The sequence below is a fragment of the Drosophila tropicalis genome, unplaced genomic scaffold (assembly GCF_018151085.1).
Source record: "Drosophila tropicalis isolate 14030-0801.00 unplaced genomic scaffold, ASM1815108v1 contig_859, whole genome shotgun sequence".
Taxonomy (NCBI): Eukaryota; Metazoa; Arthropoda; class Insecta; order Diptera; family Drosophilidae; genus Drosophila; species Drosophila tropicalis.
In genome coordinates this window covers 12,453,177-12,477,223 of record NW_027173353.1, presented here as the reverse complement: position 1 = coordinate 12,477,223, position 24,047 = coordinate 12,453,177, and the positions used below count along the sequence as shown (strand labels likewise).

The following is a 24,047-nucleotide window of genomic DNA, read 5'->3' as shown; positions in this document are numbered from 1 at the left end:
CCGATTGTTTTTTTAACCGAAAATTGGGGCTTCCACGTTGAATTAATTACTTTTTATTTAAATATTTGATAAGCCTAGATTTAATTTATGTATTACTATATGTAATTTGGTTTGTGCTTTCTTAACCTAACGGGCGACATCCAGGGCTTATACTTAAGTCTATTCAGTAACGAGTAGAGGTTTGGTGAATGGGAAGGGAACGGGTACAAGAAAAAGTTTGAATTCGATGTACACCCGAGTATTTGATGCCAGAAGCAAGGGGGGTTAATGCAAATCAAAAATAAATATAAATAAATAAGATCGTCCTCATTTAGTTCATCTCCGGATGGAGACTGCCGGTTCGCCAAAATCCTGGGCTGTCTCTGCCACTGTATGTATCACAAATGACTTGAAGGGGAGGGATGGAGGGGGCATCAGCGCTCGGTAGTGCTTAATCCTAGGCATATGTACAAATTTTACACGAAGCAGACTCCTTAAATTTAATACATTATTTGAAAGTTTTCAAAAAACTTGTATGGTTTTTGGTTAAGTTTTCCCCTTGCGGACATTTTGGTTTCTTGCGTTTAACAGTTTTCCATTTGTTCACTTAAAATAATACAAAGATTTGATATCAGTGCTCCCGATCACTTTGTCGTTTCGTTTGTTGAGCGGCCCGGGACCTCTTGGGAGTGATAACGAATCGAATTGTGTAATAAATGCAAAGTAAGCTATATTCATGTAAATGTATGAGAATTGGTCTCGTTGAGTTCGGGAGTTCCCGGGTTCAGTTCCGTTTGCGACCGATATCTAGGGCAGAAACGGAGCGAGCGTTCCATGGTAATCTAAATTCATAGCCTGCGGTGCTCGTCGATGGTCAGAGGCCTTTGGTTTAGCTGCTAGACGAGAAAAATATCCGATGTCTCGGACTTTGTGCACGCACTGCCAGTTGGCGAGGCCGCCGATGCTAATGAGTTGGCCCTTGTCGCGGCAAGTGGAGATCGTAGGTCCTGGTTTAGCGACGACTGATTCTGTCCACCTTCATAGTAGTAGGACGAATCTAAAAGCGAGAAAACCAACAAGACTCTCCGTTAAATACGGCAAGGCTACTCCACGCAGCGTGTATACTCACTTATTAGACTTCCGCTGGTGCCATAGCCATAGGATCCGTATGCACCGCCATATTGTGTGTAGGCCGGATTGTAGGCGTAGTCCGTGCTGGGCACAACGGAACTGCAGGCTGTAAGTAAGTAAGTAAAAACGTTTACAATCCCAAATTCAGAAATGCGAGAGGAAAGGCTGGAAATTCCAACGGAAAATAAAAATCTAAAAGTAATTGGTGCAAGCAACAGAAAAAGTGCATCGAAAGGAAACGAAAAATACAAAAATTTAATAGGTACATTTTGGGCAACAAGGATTAGCTACAAATAGATAAGGGAATGAACCATCAATATATTGAAAAATCACGACATTTGATGAATTTCTTTCCGATCCTAGCGCACAATGAAAGAGAAGAATTAGTTGAATCCCAAAACCAGATTTATACTTTTGCCATCACCGGCTTAGGTGCAATCAAAGGTGAATGTGCTATGTGACTACAACTGCGGTCTGCCCATCGCCATGGCGGAGGTGGAGCGGGAGTGCGCAAGATTTGATGAGATTCTGTGTGCAACTTGCCTGCGGAATAATGACTAAAACTGGGCAGCATGGTGGGTGCGGCATAAATCGTTGACCCCGCTCCGGGGTCGGTGCTTGTCCCAGAATTGGCATCGATGTCGGAGCGCTGCGCAGCAGCGTTTGAGTCACTGACTCCGCCTGCGCCACCGCCACCACTCGACTGCAAGAGTATTAGGGATGAGGATGAGGTATTCGTGTTCTGTTGCTGGTGCTCCGCTGTTAGATGATGCATGTGTGCCAAGGGTAATTGATCCATTTCGCTGCTTCCATGTGGCTTACCAGCCTCAAGGCGAACAGTCTTTCGATTGGCGTTCTCATCTCTTCCCGATTCTCCGCCAACCGACTCCTTTAGGTGCAGATTGCCTTCCGAATGAATTGGATCGCCATTTCTCAGTATCCGCACGCCACCGGACGGTTCCGATCTGCTTGTTCCTGCAATCGCAACGACTGACTGTTCTGCTGCCGAGGAGCCATTGGAGCCGTTACCAGTTCCCGTGCCAGAGCCGGTGCCACTGTCCAGGCTCGTTATTGTCGGATATCCGCCATTTTCAAAGGCGATTGCTGTGTGATTTTGGTAATGTCGTTTGATATTTAATTTTGATGGCTTTGATACGCATCCGAATATGCATTGACCCCAAATATATGAAAACCTCCCACCCCCCCAGAATAGCACAGCTATAACTAAAACCGATTCCCTTTGATGTCAAGGATTTCTTACCTGTGTAGAAAGGGGCGATGCTCTGCTCCTGTGCAGCCGCAGAGAACTTCATGTCTTGCATGCTTATGGGTACTAAGGGAGTCAGGGAACTGCTACCTATTGGTTCAGCGATCAATCGGTACAAAGTGTGTAAAACAATGCAAATGCAAAAGTAAAAACACAAACGAAAAACCAAAAAACAAAAAATGAAAATGTATAAAATCAAGGAATTAAGGAAATCAAGACAACTAGTTGGCCTCGCACTCACCAATGGACGGCCCGATGGTCGGCGTGTAGAGAGAACCTTGGCCCTGGGAAATGGTGGCTATACTGTCGTACAGCATGGACGAGTCATTGCCAGTAGGGGGACCGGCGCTTCCTGCAATCGTGCTGGTTGGGAATCCGTTGGACGCCTCATAGTAGGCCGGCGCAGTATTGCCATTTGTGGTTGTCAGGCTGCCCAGTTCGGAGAGAAGCTTATGCTCCTCCTTGATGCACCATTTGCCCGACCAAATCTGAAATGGGCGAATGGAAAGAGGGTGTAAAACATTTTCACCCATAGCTATACGAGTTCGAAATGGACTCACGTTCGGATAAATTTGGTCGCCGCTATAGCCCAGGCGCTGTCGTTTGCCATCGTCCTCGGAATGTATATTGGTGTCCCGGTTTTCATCTGAAATATTGAATGCACATGGAATTTCTTGTAAATATTATTTATTTTCTGCTGCTAATGTCATAATATGTTAATAGATATTCGTTTCCTTGGCTTTTCTTGTTTCGAAAAAGGACACGTGCCGTTTAAGTGCATTTTTAAGTATGAGTCTTGAGCCAAGAGTGAGAGTAAAACGTTCATTTTGTTACAAATGTAAATATATACACATATGTATGTCGCCACTCCCCCATCTCAAGTCATGGAATAATAATTCTGATTATTATAATGGAATTAACTTTGTGTGTGCGTCCGCGAAAGACACGTGTGGCAACTGTCAAACGATGGTCAGAACCCTTTTCGCGGGCAAACAAAACAAGTTGACCGTTGTTTGGGCCCGTTGAAATGCCATGAAAGTAATCTTTCAGTCGCACACATTTGTATGCTAACTATTAACTACTTAAACCCTGCGACTAATGCTGATTGGGGCTGAAATCTCATCATCATCATCATCATCATCCACCGCCGTCTTAACCCACCCGTCGGCAGATATGCTCAGCTACAACAGTTGTAGTCGGGTTTTCTTGGGGGTGGAGCCCAGTTCTCAGTGGTTCACGCCCACTTTCCATCCACCGACGCAACGCTAACGGCACTTCGGGTGCCCGACCCAACCATAACCGAACCGATGCGACCGTCAATCGGCCTGATTTGTACAAATTTGCCACAAATGCAAGCCTAACTGCTACATCAACATTCACTTTGGAACGGCAGCAATCCCAAAGGGATTCGACAAGCAATCTTGAGAATATGTTGTAATGCTGTGAGTTAACAAAGAAGAAGAAGGGTGGGGAGTGGGATGATTTCGTATCGGGTTTATTGCTTTTTTATTACCGCTCTGGTGACAAAAAGCACTGCAGAGATAAAGAGAGAGACCTCGAACCTCCATCTGTGCCATCTGCGGGATTGCCCGGGCCAAGGCGAGGCGGTCCATTGTCATCGAAACATGATTGTTATCTGATGAATTACCATTAAGCACTTGCTGGCATCCCTTCGCTGCCTGCTATTGCCATTAGCGGTCGATTATTGAAAAGAACAAGTGCTTATTCGAAGAGCGTACCAGCTCGTCCTCAACCTTGCTACTGAGCAATACCACCGAGCCACCACCGTCGTACGTGAAATATGGTACGACCGTATGGGCGGATGCGAAAATGGGAAAATGGGCGTATGCCCTGCAGATCGGATTCCAAATCCACAACCTGTCGCTGCTAATTAAGATTTTATCTCCTTGCACCAGCTTCTGAGCTCGATTTGTGCTGAGGAAACACATGCGACACTTTGCGATGGCTGCGGTCGGATGGAGACCATATTTTGGTCACAGAATGTTGCCTTTTGCCTTGACAAATCCCGCGATATGCGATATGCAAATCACGGCTTTTCCAGATTCGTTGCGGGGATAACTCTCTGAGAGATTGTCAATTAACCCACATGCATAAAACAGTGATGAAAGCAAGAGTGGCCACAAATAAATGGATTGACAGAACTGGGTCTGATACTCACCATGGGCTTCCACTCGTTTACGCTTGCAATTTGGATCACTTGCGTTGTTGTTGTTGTTGGCGTTGCTGTTGTTATTATTATTATTGTTGCTGTTGTTGTTGTTGTGGGAATGATGAGGATGCTGTATGCCCAAAATACCATTTATACTATAACCAGTCGTTCGCTGCTCCACACCTGCTACTCCGGGCCCAACACCATTACTGCCATTATTATTGTGATGACCAATGGTATCCTGGCCCGACTCGGAGGTGCTCCCTGTCAACGGTACGTGGGTGATAACCGAGTTGGCTCCCGATCCGGGACCAGCGCTTGTGACAGCGACTGTGGTGTTAACTGAGTTTGTGCTGTTATTGCCTCCACTTGGAGCTTGTGGATCGCTGCCCGCTCCTGTACTACTGTCCAGGCTCTCTGTTGTGTTATTTCCTACACTGAGATTCTGTTGCATATGATTGTGTTGGTGATGATGCACGTGCTTTGCCTTCTCGGCTGCCTTGTTCCGCACGATTCTGAAAAGATATGAAATGGTTGACATTAGATTGGAACAACTATTTGAAATTTCAAATTTTTGCAGTCCTCAGTTGTGTAACCTCAGTCATTTAGGCAACTGAACAACGAGGATCCGGGTCCCGGATCGAGTCGCAGGCTTGTGTATGGATTAGTTTTTGTTATACTATAATTATAATAATAATATTACATTTCTATTACACGTAACATAGCAAGCATATGCCATCTCACTCGGTCTTACGCATAATTATGAAAATTTTCTAAGGATGGGGACGAAGGCGTTGCAAACTTTTTACACACACAAAATCTGCATCTATTTTAATCTTTGAGGAAATCACTTTTGTTTTAATTGCGAGGGGCGGAAGAGGATTAACCTTGGTCAGCGGACATCCTATACGGGTCTACACACCAAATTTGGTGGCTCTAGCTCGTATAGTCTCCGAGATCTACTGTAGGTGTTCATACAGGCGGAAGGACCTATAGACATGGCTATGAGGACTCTGTTGAAGCTGATAAAAAATATTTATTTTCTATGGAAACGGATTAGCTTCCTGTTATAGAAAAAGCCTTTGTTGACTTTTGTAAAAACGGTAAAAATTAAAAATATTAATTCTGATACGCTTTCTTTTATGCATTGCACGCTTCTTTCCAAAAAAATCTTCCAATTCATCAGGACATCCTTAGTAATCTTAGTGAATTGCTGCAATATTTAATGTCAAAAGAGACGAATCTATCCAGTTCATAGGAATCATATCGAAATAATGGACAAATTCGAATTATGATCAAATAAATAAACGGACTTAAAACTCTCGACAAGAACTTTCCTCAACAATCCAAGAAATGGAAAACCAATAATCCTAAAACCGTTCATGAATTCAAGTAGAAGAAGCAAAATTTGTTCACTTTCTGGTCTCTAGAGGAAATGTAAGTTTTATGAGAAATACAACTGCTGATACCTCTTTACCAACGTCCTTCAATTTACCCACAACCTTTCATTGACACACACGTATGTACATATGTATGTATGTACATATTCATATATCACTGAGATTTTTGTATTTTTGCCAATCCGCATTTGGCTGTTTCTGTCGAATGGCTTATAGTTTTGGTAGTCGAATGGACTTTGCGACGGCCTACTAAATTAACCAGCAGCTCCGGTCCCAGGGCCAATGAAGTTTGCGATTGTCAAATCGAATTTCGATTAAAAAGCCTCTGTCTATCTACGTCAGTCTATGTATTAGAACCAGTTGACCAGAACGTAAATCAAATTCGACCAGAGGTCGAGGCCTATAAATCATTCGTCCTAGTCCTCGTTTCCAATCTCCATCTCGACCCCCTACCCACATTCATCATCATTTTTGCCTTTGTTAAAAGAGACTCGATGTCTGGATGGCAGAGAGCAGCGCACATATCAAGTTGACGACTTGGGGCCCTATTGGGGCTCGTTCATTCAACTTGTATTAGTTGTTACAACCTGTCACGGATCTGGAAATCTCGCATTTCATTCCAAATTGTCCAATTGTGCGGTGTCCTTGGCCTTAACAGCTAATTTGCATTTTGGCTGTCCCTTTATCTCATCTGAATCTCGAGTCCGCGACACCAAAAACAGCACGCAAATAAGACCGCAACTACCAAATGGCCATGGAATCATGGCATGGCAAATGGAGTCGTCCAATTAAGTTTTATTGATGTTCCCGTAATCGCATTAGGTGAGAAAATCTCAATCCAGCTTTCTTGCGGCACCCTAATGCTCTCTTTTTTGATGGGGGATTAGCGGTTCCCCTGTGATACCTGTTATCCGTCTCCCAAAATCAACCCCTACATGATGGTGGCATGTACACACATATACATGAACATACGTAGATGACAGGTTGCTGGCGCTTGAGGGTTGCATTGGCGTCGGCCAATTCAGCCGGAATTGAATCAAATTATGGAAAAAGAACACTCACAACGGATTGGAACTTTCAATTCAGTTGGACTGCTGCTGGACTGGCCTCTCAGCCTGGGGGTTGGAATCTCGGATAGTTTGTATTGGATGAGTAGTGAACACAATTGAAACATATGTTTGGGATGCGAGCAACGTACAACTCGTTGCTTTTACTTGTATACCGTGCCCACGGCAGGGTGTCTACAACATTGGCTTAGCAGGGTAAAAGTCCAATCAATAGCCCATCCGGAATATGCAAACCATCAAACTCACATTTCGTGCGGGGTATCTGTCAGTCGACGACCTGACTGACTGACTACAGAAGTATTCTTTGATTTGTTTATGTATTTGGCTTGATTCGACCATAAGCACTGAATCCTGAGCACTGAGCTCTAAGAGTGGGACTGGATTTGGGGTTGGAGGAGATTAAGTGCAATGAAAGTCACTTTATTAAGTGTGTGTCTCTTGGGACTGAAACTGGGTCTGGGATGGACACGGGTACAATTCACTTCGATTGAATCAGCACCACCCTAATCATCGCTCAAGTGCCATCGCATCACACATTGTCGCATTATGAAAAGTTTCTGATGATTACCCACCCCAGAGTCAGGGCAATATCATCGGTCAGGTCACATGTCAGACTTTCCACAAGAGCGGGAGCTTTACATATTCGCGCGGAGCGGTGCGTTGCGTCGCGTCGCGAATTGATTCTGAATGGGAGCACGTGCCGCGTGCGGTTGCGGATTCCAATTTCAAATTCTCGGCTTTTCTATTGGGCCTGTTTTTATTTTTGGCGGTGGGTTGTGGGTGGCCTGCGACAAGTGCGGCAAGTTGGGGGGGACTGACTTTGGTCACCTCTCCTCCTTGGCACAATTCCCTTTTAAAACTCTCCCAACACTAAGGGGATCTCAATTATTGCAGTTGTGCAGAGCTAATTTATGGCGGCAGCTTTCCCGAGCTACAGGACGCGCTGGCAAGCAGCTGCCTGTTGGCAGCATCCTTGGGCACCGCTAAAATGAATTATGGTCAGAAAGGAAGTGCGTACATAAAACAGCTCTGTAGGAAAGCGACGGCCGCGTGGCCGTGGCTAGACTGGAGTATACGGATGATGATGATGGTGATGGCGATGATGCTGCGGATGGCGGCAATGAAGCCGCACCGGATGCTGCAGAGGAAACTGCCTTTTGTGGTGGTCGTGTGTCAAGCATTGTGCCGCAATTATGAACGCTAAAAACTACTTAGATATTTTTATTAGCAGCCCAGTGCCTGGATAGATGGCATGGAGAGAGATGGAACTGTCCAGCACAAAGCCGCGCCCAAGGTCTTGAGGAAACGGATGCGGAAGCCAACTGCATGACAGCAAACAAACATGGCAACACTAACGTATTGCGGACGTGCGCATGTCCGTGTATCCTTGGATCCCTTACTCCCTTGACTCAGCAGCATTCCCATTTGGTGTAACTTTTGCTTACCGGTTTATTGATGACACGCTGGGTACATTATCCTGGGAGCATATACCCTCTGCCAGCAACCGATCACGGATTTCCCACGCGAACATTGTGGGGTTCTCTCGTTTGTAATTGGCTATCGCATCCACCACTGGAGGAGTGGCCACCTTGGGCTTGGAGCCGCCGATAACACCGGCCTTAAAGCTACCAGTCTCGTAATATCTGAAAACATAAAAGAACGTTTACAATTAATATCCAAACTAGTCAAAGAAGTTAATTTAAGCTAATAGTTGTCTCTAATTTAAAGTTGATTAGATCAAAATTTATAATTCTCGTAATCTTCCTATTTCCTAATCCGCTTTCACATTTGATACGTGGCCTATTTTTGCCGGAAATATATTTTCATTTCATTTAAATAAGCAAAAGCGTTTCTAGGTGATTGACGGACGAAGGGAATGACTTGGTGGTCATTCGGCCCATTATCTGATGCGTTTGCCCTGGCCTGGACCACCTTGATTAATGCATACATTTCGCAAACGGAACCAGCAATTTTACCATTTTCAATTAAAAACAATTTAAATGTCAACCATCGTTTAGGTCGAACACAATGTGGCCCATTACGAGCTTCGGCTGCAGGCAACAGCACCCAAGTTTGTTCCTTGCTCCTGCGACCGCAAAGATTTATTGTCCTATTTGCACTGCCGAGACCAGGACTCCATTTCCCCGCCGCTGCCATACGCCCATGTGTAATATGTCATTGAGATACATGTGCATACATATATTGTACATATACACAAATACTTATGTATGTGCATATATTCATATACACATTCATATGTATGCATTTATGTACATGTGTGTCCTGTGTAGTTTGTATCTCCCAGTTCACCAAATTAACAATGACCTAACAGGGACAACGACAAACAGTGAATTCTCGACAAACTACTCAAAAAATTTCAACCTTTTTCACATTTTGCATTTAAAATAAACTATTCAAAAGTATATACCTAAATTTCAAATTTTCATTGAATTAGCAGAGAAAACTAAAACTATATGAAACAGTGAAATAATTATTCAAGTCCCCAAAACAAAGAAATGTTTCACAGCAGAGAGTAAGGATTGACACAAACCAGCACGATCTCAATCTTACATAGAAGATTATTTTATAGACAGCACAGAAAGATCAGGTTGTCTTTATCGATTTTTTTAGAACTCTAAAACTAGATGAGAATCATAGCTGTTGAATAACATTATTTGAAATCTGTCCATAGTTTGACAATGATTAAATTTTGTGATCCAAGGGTGAAAGATGCGGAAAAAGGTTCACCATGCACACAACGCCAAAGGTAACATTTTGATTTTATTTAAAGTGCTACAAAGACTTAAAAAAATGTTCTATAAAAACTCAGATTATCTGGAGACCTCAGTAGAAGCAAACCATACATTTGATCTGGCACATAAATGTTTGAAGAAAATCACCAAGTTTTGTGAAATCCATTTGAAAAATAATATTGTTCCATGAATGATGTTGTTAATCTAGGGACGGATACTATTCCGAAACAGGTTTCAATTTCTTGAATTTATCACCTTTTTGTCCATCATATATGTACATATGTATTTGGTACTTTGCTTAAATACAATCCCGACTCTACCCAATCTTTGTAACTCATTTTTCAAATGGTTATTTCGGCGGTCACTCACAGGATTTTCAAAGCAAAATAACGTTTTGAATGAAATTTAGTACGAATTACCACTGATAAATTGATGTATTTTGTATTTTGAAACAACTATCAATGGTAAAAAACTGAAAGAACGGTCACTCACGCGACTTCAAAAGGATATTTTTGCTACAAATTTTAAATGAGAAACTCAATACATATGAATCTTTCACTCAAGTTGCTTGCCATGAAAAGTTCGTATTCACTTATTCTAGCCCCCCAAAGAGATTCAGTTAAATATCTTGGAATTCATCTTGATCGAAGGTTAACTTGGAAGGCCCATATCAAGGAAAAACAGAAGCAACTGAATATTTAAACCAAATATATGTACTGGCTATTAGGACTGAAGTGCAAGCTTAGCATTGAAAACAAAATAAGACTTTACAAAGCAATATTAAAGCCTGTTTGGACTTATGCGCTACGACTTTGGGGAACAGCAAGCCAATCAAACATTGAAATTATGCAACAATTGTTAACGCATCTTGGTATGTTTCCAATGTTGAAATTCATAAGGACCTTAATATACCATTTGTAAAGGATGAAATAACAGATATGTTGACAGACTGCACAACCACCCGAACTCATTATCTCTTAGTCTACTTGATAATAGAACAACAAGAAGACTAAAAAGGTTACATATATTAGACCTTCCATGTATAATTTAACTTTTGTTTTATTTATGTATATATACATAAATATAAATATATATACCAAATAAAATTAAACTTTTGTAATAATGTACATATGTACATACATAATACTTGATAATATATACATTTAATACTTCTATATAATGAAAAATAGGAAGCTCTTGCATACTTCTCTTTTGGGACAGTGGTTGACATTTTCGCAGAAATCGTATATACCCTGGTGGTCAGTAGGTTAGCCCCACTTTTTTTTAACTTTGAATTTGATTTTCTCGGCTCCCAAGAAATTTAATTAAGGAATTTTTTCACTTATTTGTTGGTTCTTGTAATTATTGTCATGTCATTATTCGGTGTTTTTTTACAGGTGCGTTTGAATAAATATTGGTAGGGGCTTTACCAATATTCGATCAATAGTTTAGCCCAGTCTCTCCGAAATCTTTAATATTATAGTTAGACATGTGAATTGTTGGAAGAAGTTGTAGATCTAGGCAATCTAAGATAAACTGCATCCAAAAAATGTTCAATTCCGCGGTCTCTTACACGACTTAGCGAAGCAAAATAAAATGTTTTCCGTTAAATAACACAAATAAAATCAATTCTAAAATAATTTATAAAAGATTGACATGGCTTAAGAGATAACAATCGGCAAACTCTGCCAATTGTGTGATAGTTAAATAATTCTTAAATAAATAAGAATTGCCAATCTTATAAAATTTCCCCTGACCTGTTTTTGAGAAGGATTCTTCTAGATCACTTCGATTTTAACTCATTACAATATTATTTAAGCTAATAACTATGAGATGCAAATAACTAATTTAAACGAGGTAAGAAAAGTGTAAAGGGGGTCAATATTCAAACGAAATAAGTACAGTTCATGATACATACTAACTTAAATTCGTTCTACTTCTATCCAAAAATATCAAACTAGTTAATATATAAAGAAAATCAGCAAGACTTTGGATCCTTTCGCGGAAATGCCCATATATGTATGTACATACATATATATTGTATAGATGTTGCATAATTACCTTGATAGAATCTTGGACACACAGCCATGGCTTACGCGCAATTGGCGCGATATGTCACATGGACGGACTCCATTGTGAGCCAACTCCACAATGCGCTGACGAACCACGTCGGGAAGTGGACGCCCGTTGACAAAAACGCCTCCAAGTTGATTGACGCCGCCGTGACCTGTATTGAAAGGAAAATGGACATATTCAATTAAGTTCTGTTTGAAACGCACATATTAAAAAGTTCTCTTAATCCAATGTTGGCCCACAATTTACATAGCGGTTTATTGGCTTAAAGCAATCAAAAAGGATCGATAGTTTGGTATCCGAGATACTAGATATGTAACTTAAAAATCTTGGTAAACAAAACACTAGCCCCTTGACGTGACGACCTTTAGTCTAGTTTTCATCAACTTGCATACCCATGCAGACACATACAGGCACACCCATGGACCGATCCCCCCATGGCGAGGCAAAAAGAGACCGCACTGGGTCTGCGGCATCTTCTCGTTCTCGTCTTCCTAATGACAAACATGCCGCCGAGGCACTTGTTTCCACGCCATTTACACTCACAATTTGGCACTTGTGTTGCCTTTTTGCGGCATTCGAGATAAATTCACTAATTGCCTTGGGCCAATGGGTGTCGGCGACGAACCGCGCGATGCTTTAATCCCTTCTGCAATTGTCGTTGATCGCACAAGATTGCGAAATTAAATGTTTTTATTTTCTTTAAATACATTTACTTAAATATACATGTTCGTCTGGCTTAGAGTTCTTCAACTAAATCACTCGATGAAGAGTTCTCAGTTCTAGAGATGTGAAATCTAATCTAAATCAATAGACAAGGGATTGATTTGCTTCATTGGTTACAAAGAATGTTCCAACTGTATTAATGCAAATTATAGATCTAAAGGCAAATATTGATAGAGAAATGATAGGGAACGTGTAGTCGTCTATGGGTATTCTAAATTTTTCATTATTTTCATTAAAGGCGATATCTTTTTGGTCGACGGGACAAACGGAACATCGGACATTAAGTTGTTTTGCAGGGACAGTAAACATTAAAGTCGATAAGTCAGATGCTCATCCAATCTGCAGTTGTGACAGCCTGCGAGGACACAGCAGGATACCGATACCGGTTGAAGTGATAGTTGGAACAATAGGCTATTGTGTGGATGGCAGAATGCCAAATGGCGAATGCAATTGTCATTTAATGAAGTATGTATTGACTTTCAATAGATGTTCGCGCAGAACACAAAACATAGCCTGGGCTCATTTTTGTCGCACTTCACTTTTGGTCCCAGCCATCGGCAGGAATAGGGACCAGGCCATATCCTTGGGATGACCACGTGTATGTATGTGTGTGTGTGCGTGTGCGTGTGAGTAAGCATATGATCGCTCAGCTAACCCAAAGCAAAATCTAACCCTCGTTGCGACATTCCATTCTTATTGCTTTTGTTTGTTTCCTCTTATTCTTTTGCCATTGTGTGATCCTGAGTGCTGCAATGTATTCGAGTCGTGTAACACCTTTTCATGTGACTGATCACAGATTTCGAGTAGGTAATTATGGAAAATAGCATCGAAACTTTGCCAAAAATATACATAGATATGTTTGTAGGCCGTAGAAACGAGGAAGGGAAAAGCTTTGACTATTCGTTGTCCTACTTTCTCAGATCACCACGTAAACTTTACACGAAGTTACAAAAAATAGTTGCAATTTTAGTGTTTTGGGATGATTACATGTATAGTATTCCATCATATTTTGATTGTAGCGATATGCCGTCGAGAGATCCATTCTGTTGGAGAAACTTGGGTTGTGGGCCGTCGGCTCGGGCGTAGGCGGGGGCGAGGGCGTGGGTGTCGCCGTTGGCTATTTCACGGTGCTGATACTTAGAGAAGGAAACTCAGATTTTAGTCGAAACTAGCATTTCAGTATCAGATTTAGATTCGGAATCGCACTGAGAGCACACTGGACACAAATATAGTTTGCACTTCACACACAATTCCATTTGTATTTAAGATTAGGGCCGCGACGGATCTGTGTTATCATTATTTGCGATGACCGAATCTGAATTCAAAGCACCGTAACCGTATTACTCAGATTCAGCTATAGAAACAGATTCACATTTGCGTTCCGTGGCACCGTGGTACACTGGCTGGTGAAGCGTTTGATTTTGGTTTGTCTACTTCTAGCACTGTGCTCGCGAATACGACCAGGAGCAATTGTGCTCCTTTTCCTCCTGTGCCGTTTCGGTCTCGGTTTCGGTCTTTGCTCCTTCTCCTGCGTCTTTACCGTTGTTGCCGCTGTTTTACTTATTAAAAAATTTGTTTTCTGTTTCGTTTTCTGTGCCGTAAAATATTGCTACCCATTTTTTCCGGACTGTTTGCTAGCAGCCGCAGAGATCCTGCGCACGGCTTGTTTCTTATCTAGCTCGACGACGCATTTTTGCTTATCTCCATCTCCATTTACGTATGGGTTGGCTTCAATGTGTGTGTGTGTGAGTGTGTGTGTGACTGCTGCGGTTCGTTTTGTGCTGTGCTGCGCGGTCCTTGGTCCTTGTTACGCCACCGCACCGCCCAACCACATCGGCTTGCGCGTACTTCTCGACTGCCGACCCACAGAACCGAGCCAATGAAGACGAACCAAAAACCGAGAGACACCAGAGCATCAACACAAACCACTACTGACTGCCGATTCTGGGCGCTGCCCGCTGTCCTCCGCTCTCCACCCTCCGTCTCCTGCTCGGCAGCTGATGATGGTGTTGGTGGTGGTGGTGGTGAAGGTGTTGCTATTGCAATAATGTGGATAGTCACAGTTGGCCTTGCCTTCCTTCTTCACAGTCTCCCGTTCCCGCAGCAAATACCAATGTCACGGAGCTGGGCAGAGATACCCACACACACGCACACACGGGCAGAAGATACATAGGTAGATAAATGTGCGCTTGTATGTGGACATCTTCATTTGATCTTTGAATTCGTCCTCCGCTTCGCACTCAGTACAAGATGGAAAAGTATCTTTAAAGCCACCGGCAAATTTTTGGTCAATTCCCCTTCATGATGCGTATACCGTACGACGCTTCGCCATCGTTTATAAAATCTTGGCGCAGGGACACGCCCCGACTCTGACTTGGAAAACTTGAACTGACGTGCCCAGGCATTTGGCAAGGGGAATGAGGTATGCTTCCAACTTCCGCCAATCCGCGCCAAGATGGCCTGGCATTGTTGTGTCTCTGCACCAATCACAGCGAACCGTTATGCCTACCACTTGAGAGCATTGCCTCGTCTTGTGCCATCTCGCTCACACTCGCGCGTTTGTTTCGGGCGTTGGCGTTTGCTTGTGTATGTGCGTGCGTATGTGCCAGCATGTATGTGTGACTGTGTGTGCGTTTGTATGTGTGGGTGCGACTCGTACTTTCGTATTTTATGATATGACTATGAAAATCATCAACAACAACAACAACATCGCGAAAGCAAAAACAACGCATTGGGATGAATGTTTAAAGACAAAGTAATTATGTTAGCGACAAAAATATTAACAAGCGTTTTTTTTTGGTTTTTGTTTTTGGTGCACATTTGCGCGTCGACTTTGACTTTGATGTGGAGACAGCAGACAGAGGAGGACAGGAGAGGAGCCCACTCCTTAAGAGACCATCCCAACCGCAACCCCAAACCCCAACCACAAACCACCCCCATCAGGCCAACTAAAAATCCAGCACTCTCTCATAAAAAATATGGCATACATAATTCGATTATGATTAACTTGTGGTCCTTGTTGCCAGGCTTCGCCATATGGGCTGCGTATCTTTAAGACCAAAAGTGAACTTTAAGGCCACGGCAAAAGAAACTAAACTAAAGAGTAAAAATTAAATTTCGATATCCTTTCATTCAACCAATCCCAAACAAAGCCTGGGCATATTTCATAACGTTTTGCTTGTTGTTTTAAGGATTAAGGATTCGAGTATTTCAGCCGAAGCTGGACTAAATATGGACATCTGGTAAGAAAACAAATTTTGACTTAATACCTGTTTTAGTTTAAATCTGAAAAAATCCTTCAATTTTGTTTACCAAAACAAATTGATTAGTAGAAAACTTAAAGAATCCTGCAGAGTTTTGAGTATCTATTTCTATCCGATGCGAAGGGAATGGATTCAACAACTTGCTGCAGGGTATTCCGAATTCGTCTAATACTCTTGGCTAATGTGGGAAAAGCGTGCGTTTGGCTTTTGTTGTTTCTATAAATCGGTAAGCGAAATTACTTGATTGAAGTGGCAAGTGAGGAAGTTGGTTTATTCCCAGGGCACATATGATGTTCATTGTATTTGTGTGTGTGTGTGTGTATCTATCTACCCGTGTACGAGTCCTGAGCATAATAAGAGTATACTTTCTGGAGTGTACTAGGGACAAGCTTATCCTGAGCGTGGCTGACGACGAATTATGCAAATTATGCTTGCGATTTAAATGCCACATCGCAGAGCCAAATAAAATAATGGCTTTTATTACAACTCCGACTCCTACACCCGCCAGAGCCACAGTAATCGCAATTGTAATGGTGAGGGCCAGAGTAACACAATGATAATTAAAAGAATCCCCAATGGATGTTGCTCGAAAAGTCAAAGCATAAGTTAAAAGCGATTTGTCAAATTAAAATTAACGCAAGAGTGCTCTGTGGTAGAAAGAGACAGTTGCATAGAGATGGAGACAGTGAGAGGGGGAGAGTAAGAGAGAGTCCTCTGTCGAGTCCTTGTAATGACAGTTGAACACACAACTGGGAATTGATGGGCCACCAGGATCTGATCCCTTGCACTTTTCACAACTGTTCTCATCAAGGAATCCAATCCAAAATACAGATGTTACCTTCCAGGCACAAGTGTGAGTATTCACTATCAATTATATGCAGGAATATGACATTTGAATGAGTAACGTAATTCTCACATTTCCGGCCGTGTAGATAGGTAGGAAGCCGGGAAACCGTTTCGAATCTGCGGCTTTTGTACATAATCTGATTTGGATTGTAATAACAAAGTGTTTTGTTTTTATGTGGTTATTGGGCCTAGCATTGGCCAGGCCAATGTAAACGTCAATGTGAATGTGAATGAGAATGTGAATGAGAACGAGAATGAGACAAGAAATTGTAATGTACACCGTGGTCCGATTGTGACTCCGACTCTGAATCGAAAACCAATGCATTGAGATTGCTATGAGAAGACAACTGGCGGATACTTTCAGTGACCACTTTATTCGCATCAAGCAAAAATAAAGAAGTAAATGAAAGAAGGAAAAACGCAAACAAAAAAAAAAAAAAAAAACGCCTGGGCCTGACCAGCAGATGAATGAATGAATGAATGGAAAGAAGGCTAAACCAGAGCAAGAGAAACTAAAAACACCTTTGCGGTTGGATTGCATTTTTTTTTCAATTAAGCACGTAGTTATTTGAGACACTTCTTGCAAAGCCACAGAAAGCTGATCGGATGGTGTTTGAATTGGGGCTGGGAGCTGCTGGTTGGGGGACTGTGACATCACGTGGGAGCCAGAGTTAGGTGGACAGGTGCGATTTATTGGCAGGGATATCCGATCGGAATTCGTTCAATGAGATCATGAGGCTACTACTAATGTGTGTGGGAAACAATTACTTACCATCACCAGAGATACTGCCCTGGGAACTATGCGAATCCTCTGAAACGAAGACAATTAAAAAAAGTTGAGTTGAGTTGTATATACATTGGAAATGGGATTTTGGATACATACCAGCGCCGTTTTGGACATCGTTCATTGCCGACATCCATCCTTCCACAGATCCCTGAGTCTGGGACATGAAGCTATTGCTAGTCGGTGGAGTGGATGGATCTTGAATGGCAACGGGTGTTGATAAGCTGCCCATAATCCTTTGCGAATAATCATCGAATTTGTGCACTGAAATCAAAATTAATACAAATATGAATGAAGTCTGTCTTATCTAAGACATTCGTAAACTTGTGTCTGATCATTTTTAAAACCATTCAATTGTAATCAGGAACAAAGCAGTGGATTCTGTTTCCTAGTTGCATTTAGATTCGGAATACTGGCGGCACGTGCAGATGAGGTAGGGAAGGGAATGGGCATAAGTTTGTCCCGGAACCAAATCTATTTAGGCCCTTTTGTTACATTTGAATGAGGATGAGGATATTCAGCGAAATCCGTGACTGAAGCGGGCAAATTCCTTTGCCTAATTCCACTGGGCTGTTGCGCATTGAAAACAAAACGACATGTTCAAACGACGATGCGGCTTCTGGAGTCGAAGTCGATGTCGATGTCGGCAGCATGCGGCAGAACAGCAACAAGTTACTTTATCGTACGATGAGGAAGTGAATTTTGCAATCCCAATCCCAATCCCCACCCAAATGTAATATTCGATGCACTTGTCTTTAGTCCAACATATGCAATACTATTGTTCTTTAGCTACACGCCAACCAATCCAACGTTTCCATGGGCGTAGTTGGACCTGGATTCGAGTTTGATTTCGTCTGATTTGAACCCTTTTGTCACCCCTTTTCTACGCCCGACAGTGAGGTCTCTCCGGCTTGGTTAACTAGCAAACCAAATGCAAATATAATGAAAATTAAATCTTTTGTTCAAGTCTGTCTCTGTCTGTTGCTGGACCCTATGAATAGATCTGGTCTGATATTGTTATACTGGTTGTCCCTCAATATATTTAGGTATCTTTTGGATCAAACATATGAGCGGGGGATTGTGGAGCTCCACTTAAACCTGATGCTGACTTTAACTTACCTTTCGACTTGTCATCCAGTTGCGTTGAGGTATAGATTAGGCCGCTCGCGTGATGGAGGTCATGATGATGATGCTGATGTTGATGCATGCTGTTATTGAGATTCTCACCTGGCGGTGCGCCGCCCTGCAAGGAGTGCAGCGTGGGCGACACGGCCACCGCCATGGTCATTTGCTGATGTTGGTGTGAGAGATGTTGGTGTTGGTGCTGCTGCTGGCTCTCGTCCTGTGGCATGGGCAAGGAGAGGGGCAAGGGCAAGGGCAGAGCTTGGGGTGGAGTTTGATGGATGATGTGGTGCTGGTGCTGCGAAAGCGTCGCAAGCCCATGGGTTAGATGTGACGTCGTCTGCATTTCCATTGTGAGCATAGCAGTACCTGTAAAGTAATGCAATGTAATGTGCAAGTTAGTTAGTTGAGTTGAAAGAAGAGATTCGATAACAGAAACTGTCAGCCTCGCAGCTACTCAAATCCAGTAGGAGCAACTAAAATTCGGCTACGGTACCGGCACTGGCAACGGTATCAATACCGGTGAGCCTCAATTGCGGCATTCGATGTACCTACCTACTTGTAATCTGGATGGACTGGGCAACTACATTTTCATAATTATAGATAACGAGCACTCGCAGGGTCCTAACCGATGCCGTCTTGAACTGGCGCTCGAAGCGCGAACACGTAACTACAAGCCACTTGACGGAAGCCGCTTGCAGAAGACAAAGGTGATCACTGGCTACTGACAAAACTGCTGCATAAGGAAAATCTCCTCCACGAAGGGTTCGCCTGTGCGATACCTTTTACGGCTCCTACTGTGGAGTGAGAAAACGTTTCAAGTAAGTCTTTGCTTCAACAAGTGAACTTAAAGATGAGTGAAGTGTGACCCAAGTGTTCATTTTGTTTTGCATTTTGAAATGAATATGATATCTATCGAGCATTCAGATACATCTAGCTTTGTCTGGCATCCTGTCCCTGGCCCAAAATACCCAAACGAGTGTCAGGTGCAGGGAAGGGAACTGGAACTAATACTGAACGGGTATTAAAAAAAACGGTCAGAGGTAGTGGCAGTGGCACGTTCCAAACTACTGCAAAAGCGAGAGGATAGAACATGAAAGGAACGAAGAACATGAAAATCATCGACATGACGCCGACGCAGATGACGTCGACGTCGACTTTGCTGTCGATGGAAACTTCGACGTCGATAAGCATAAGCAGTACCTTAAAGCCAACGAAGCATTTAACCAGAAAATCGATGACGATGGACGCAGGGCGGATGGCTCGAGTGGTGGTATTGGTGTTTTGGCTGGGACGGCGCAGAGCAACGACTGAGATCAGGCTGCAGTTGTTCCAATGCTCCAAACAGATGCAAGAATGCTTTAGTTTTGGTTAAGATTTCTGCTCTGCATGCCGGGATGGGTTCGACTGTTGTAACTGGGTCACATTGAGCACGGCCAAAATTGGCTAGATTTTCCTTTCCAAACTGAAGATGGTGACTCTTTAGACTTTTGAGCAACTGAAGGGATTGAACATGGTATGTAGAAGAAGCAACCTTAAGTACCAACTTCTGTATACCGAATTCAATGAATTGGGATAATACATGTATAATAAGCTCTTAGACGATGCTAAGAAAGGAACTTCGGAAAGGATAAAATCTTTATTTTTGCAGTTTGAAATTAATGCCTCAATCGTTTTATTATTTCTTTTTCGATTCGGTAATATTTAAAAAAATTAACAGCATCAGCAAGTGAGCTAATTTAGACCGTATGTCCTTATTGATTCAAATGGAAATATATCTATACATATGACCAATATTGGCATTTGAACCCAAGAAATTTATTCACATGAGTAAAGTATGGATTTGATTCGAGGTAGACATTAAAGACAATTTGTCAGTTTCGTCAAATCAATCATTGATTATACATATCTTCAACCTGTACGATGACAAAGTATGTTCCAAAATGTAAGCATTTCAATTTCCCATTTCTAAGAAATAGAGTTCAATTGGAAGGAAAACGAGTCCTATGGGTTTCCTTTTATTTGGCGCAGGGTATCCCAAACTTGGTCCATTGATTATACATAAATTCTGCATCAAAGATACTTAACTTTTAAAATGACCATTTACAGTTAAGGGCCTTACCGGAAATTCGTTCCGCAGGATGTTCTCAGAGTCTATTATCGAATTGTTCCAGGTCACAAAGATCTAGACAGTATTTTGTATGCGATTCTGCGATTTCAGAATCAGTTTTTGTAATTTGGTTTATTTCACTTTTTTAGGAAATTACAATTGTTGAATGAATTTAAGTTTCTTTATATAAGAATTAATATTTTGTGAAATAAATAGTTTTCGTAGCTGGTAAATATTTAAGATATCAAAAATGACATTTAAAAAAAAGAATTTGTTCATGCCGTTATGTCTATCTAAAGAGGACGACACTTCGAGATTAATATTCCCTTTAGCAACAAATAATGCATTTGTTATTGTCAATACCAATTAAGAAATGCTTTAGAGATTAGTTTGATTTGTTTTTAAACACACTCCGTGCAAGTGGCTTAGCTCAAGTTAATCGGCATTTGGAAGGGGCGAATTCGACAAATTTTATCAGCAGCATTAAATAATATAATACGTTACACATTTCATGTTTTGTCCGTTGCCTTGCGCGAATTGCATTTTCCCGCTTATTTTATCGCAATCTGCCCCTATGTCTATCGTTATCCTCGTTTTCCTTCTCGTACCCGTTTTGTCTACCTGAAACTGAAACTGCAGCGGCACCAGCACGAGCTAGGACCGCGCGCGCGGGCTCTTTTCCTGGCGCTCAGCTCATTCACCTGTTGTTAATTGACCTCATCGGAACTCACCCTCCGCTAGGGTCAACACAGTTTGAGAGTCGAGAAGTCAAGTGTACCTCATGCCTCCTGACTCACCCCCGCGCCAACTGCACATCATCTGTGTGGCTGTGTGGTGTGTGCTACCTATTGGGATGGGATAGGATGGGATGGGATGGAATGAGAATGGTGTTGCTGCTGTTGGGCTATTCAGTTGAGTCTAGTTGATGTCCTCCGATGATGTTCTGTTATGTAAAGTGCCATGCCATCTGTTTGCTATTGGGGTTGCCGATGTCCCTGTGTAACATTTTCCAGCCCGAGGGTTGTTTATTATTATCATTGATAAAAAACACACACACGGACACAGCAGTACACATGCATGAACACATTAACTCACAAGGGACCTGTTAGAAACTCAAAGAAATCAAGTGACTCAAATGCTGGTCTTTGTGTATAGCATCCAAGTTCGATTTGGATGATCGCTTTTCAGGTGGATAACACTCAAATCAGCTGATCGTGTAGCTGCCGTCGCTTTCCCAGCAGCGGAAAGGAAACGGTCACCTGCATTTCTCAGCATGTGCCACTAGGATATGCTGACGTGAGAAACTATCCGAATTGGAGAGACTACAAAAAAAACTACCACCACCGACCCCCCGGCATTGCACTTGCTGCACCTTGACACTGGCACTGGCTGTGGCAGTGGCAGTGGCACTTGTTGTGTTGACTACTCGAAATTCGAATTCCCATGCCCATGCCCAGTGCGGCAAAAGCGCGGGAAACTAACTACTAGCTGACTCAATGAGCCAGCAAAACTACTGCCAAAGGTGACAAAGTCACTGTGACCCGTAGAGGGCGTTTTACACATTTGAATTTGAATTTCCCCGATTAACGCCATACACAGTGATGTCATGCATGAATATTACGTAGAAATGCAGAGCCAAATCCATGGCCTAAGATAAGTTGTCGTAGCCTTAACTACTAAAAGTCAGGGTCGGTCACAGGCGTGTCTAGAGCCCGCAGCGTTCAGTGTCTTCGGAGTATTCTTTTCTCACTCACTTTTGGTAGCGTAATACATTCAATTCAGAAAATAAAAGTGGGAAAATGTAAGCGCATTTTCACACACTCGCGCCGAATAATGGCGATGACGACCCAGACCCAGCGCCAGCTCCACCGCCAGTTCGCTCCAGCCAAACTCTACGAAAACGGGAAAAATAAGCTCAAGGTCAGAAGCGTGGGTAAAAATGAGCGCAAGTCTACTACCCAAACCTACCTATACATAAAGAACAAAGAGAACTTCGACTCGAGTTCCATGGCAAGGCGAGCGAAGTTGTCTCGATCTTCAAAATATATATGTACGAACATCAGCAATATGTATACATATGTACGTACATAATTATCATTGTCTGGCCCGACGTCGGACGCATACAGTTGTCCCCCGCCATGCCCTTTCCACTTTAGCATAAGTTTAATGTCAGGGGTAGTACGTAGTTCCCAAAAAAATTCTGGACACCAAGTTCCTAAACACTTAAATTATACCTAACGCCCTTTTGGAGGTGAAATTAAGAAATGTCTTTTACTCAACAGGACCAAAAATTTGGGGAAAACAAACAGAAAGTTCTCATAGAAATGTTTTGTTATCTTTTTGAGTGTACCTGTACCCAGACTGGTAAATAGGTAATATGTATGTGCGGACGTGTATACTTACCAATACTTAGCACAGAAGAAGAAGTACATATGTCGGTTTGATGTTCTCGTATTCGAATCTACAAATGACTGTGATTCAGGCTCGGACTTGGGTTCGCCATTGTATTGTATAGTTAGCTTTTATTTGAATGCATTCACAGTACACAGACATACACAATTTCTCGTGAATGGACGGACACACACAGGTACACACACTCACACATACGCACTTCTTTTGGTAAATGGTTACTGGGGGAGGCGGACGGCGGATGGCGGATGACGGATTGGGGTTGGTGGGGTCGAGAGCTTGGCCAAAATTATTTATGTATGTGTCGTCGTGTTATCGTCGATTCACTTGGCATAAGTTTTGACGTAAGCTCCAACGAAACTCCAATCGTACAGAGATCGGCTTGATTGAGATCACTAGTCGCACTTTATTCTCGGGAGGCCCGGTTCAAGATGTTTCGATTTGAATTTGATGCGCGATACGTTACAGATAATACAGGTCGAAGATACTTGTATGTATATATGTATATATTACATGGTGGCTAAAGCTCGGCAGATCGGAAACTGGATGGATGGATCAAATGGATCTGTTGACCGTGCGCAAAGAGATCTCGAGCAAAACTGAATTGTCGAATGGCAATGGACGGCGGAAGCCGTTTCAAGCCAACTTGTTCACTCAACTCATCGGACAGTAGGTGCGCGCGTGTGTGTTTTTGTGTGTGTGCACACCTTTGAGCCGCGCTCAAAAACCTGGTCTGAGTTGGCTTTACGGTTGGTCGGCTCCAAAACCACTCAAACTGGCTCTCGACTAATCGGGAGCGGGAGAGTTGGCTCTTGACGGGGCTTCAGAAACGACGCGATTCTCGGTTCGGACGCCGCGCGTGGTTATATACATATTGGATCATTACCATGCATATGCTATTTGTATCTTCTGTATGCTACACGGTATATACTTCTTATATACACACA

At 42.6% G+C, this 24,047-nt stretch overlaps 1 protein-coding gene and 1 long non-coding RNA gene across 7 annotated transcripts; one reads left to right on the top strand and one right to left on the bottom strand.

Annotated features, from left to right (window-relative positions):
• Positions 1-37: 37 nt before the first annotated feature.
• On the bottom strand, positions 38-23,668 carry sv (shaven). 4 transcript variants are annotated; one of them, XM_068298147.1, is made up of 13 exons: positions 23,095-23,668; positions 18,579-18,950; positions 17,559-17,723; positions 17,448-17,486; positions 11,829-11,994; positions 8,460-8,657; positions 4,557-5,062; positions 2,938-3,023; positions 2,619-2,865; positions 2,372-2,467; positions 1,654-2,214; positions 1,109-1,216; positions 38-1,036 (listed from the first exon to the last, which is right to left on the bottom strand). In XM_068298147.1, exons 2-13 carry the CDS (start codon positions 18,940-18,942, stop codon positions 876-878), a joined length of 2,697 nt encoding a protein of 898 aa, XP_068154248.1. In that variant the 5' UTR covers positions 18,943-18,950; positions 23,095-23,668; the 3' UTR covers positions 38-875. The 4 variants fall into 4 exon arrangements, with proteins under 4 accessions (XP_068154248.1, XP_068154251.1, XP_068154249.1 ...); XM_068298150.1 differs by lacking the exons at positions 1,654-2,214; positions 2,372-2,467; XM_068298148.1 differs by lacking the exons at positions 17,448-17,486; positions 17,559-17,723; positions 18,579-18,950; positions 23,095-23,668 and adding an exon at positions 13,554-14,022.
• LOC137583218 (uncharacterized) lies at positions 5,269-17,782 on the top strand. Of its 3 annotated transcripts, none has more exons than XR_011033383.1 (6): positions 5,269-5,650; positions 5,734-5,984; positions 15,424-15,808; positions 15,896-16,055; positions 16,110-16,682; positions 16,762-17,782. It is a non-coding gene; the product is annotated as an uncharacterized lncRNA (long non-coding RNA). The 3 variants fall into 3 exon arrangements; XR_011033382.1 differs by having other exon boundaries at positions 15,421-15,808; XR_011033384.1 differs by having other exon boundaries at positions 15,417-15,808.
• Positions 23,669-24,047: the final 379 nt, after the last annotated feature.

What these genes read in the sequence shown, in the direction of transcription:
- sv (XM_068298147.1), bottom strand. Translation starts at nt 18,942, where the DNA reads ATGCTCACAATGGAAATGCAGACGACGTCACATCTAACCCATGGGCTT. An exon ending in TAAACGAGTGGAAGCCCATG is followed by an intron (nt 3,024 to 4,556) that starts GTGAGTATCAGA and finishes TCAATATTTCAG; the next exon opens with ATGAAAACCGGGACACCAAT. An exon ending in GCGACCAAATTTATCCGAAC is followed by an intron (nt 2,866 to 2,937) that starts GTGAGTCCATTT and finishes CGCCCATTTCAG; the next exon opens with ATTTGGTCGGGCAAATGGTG.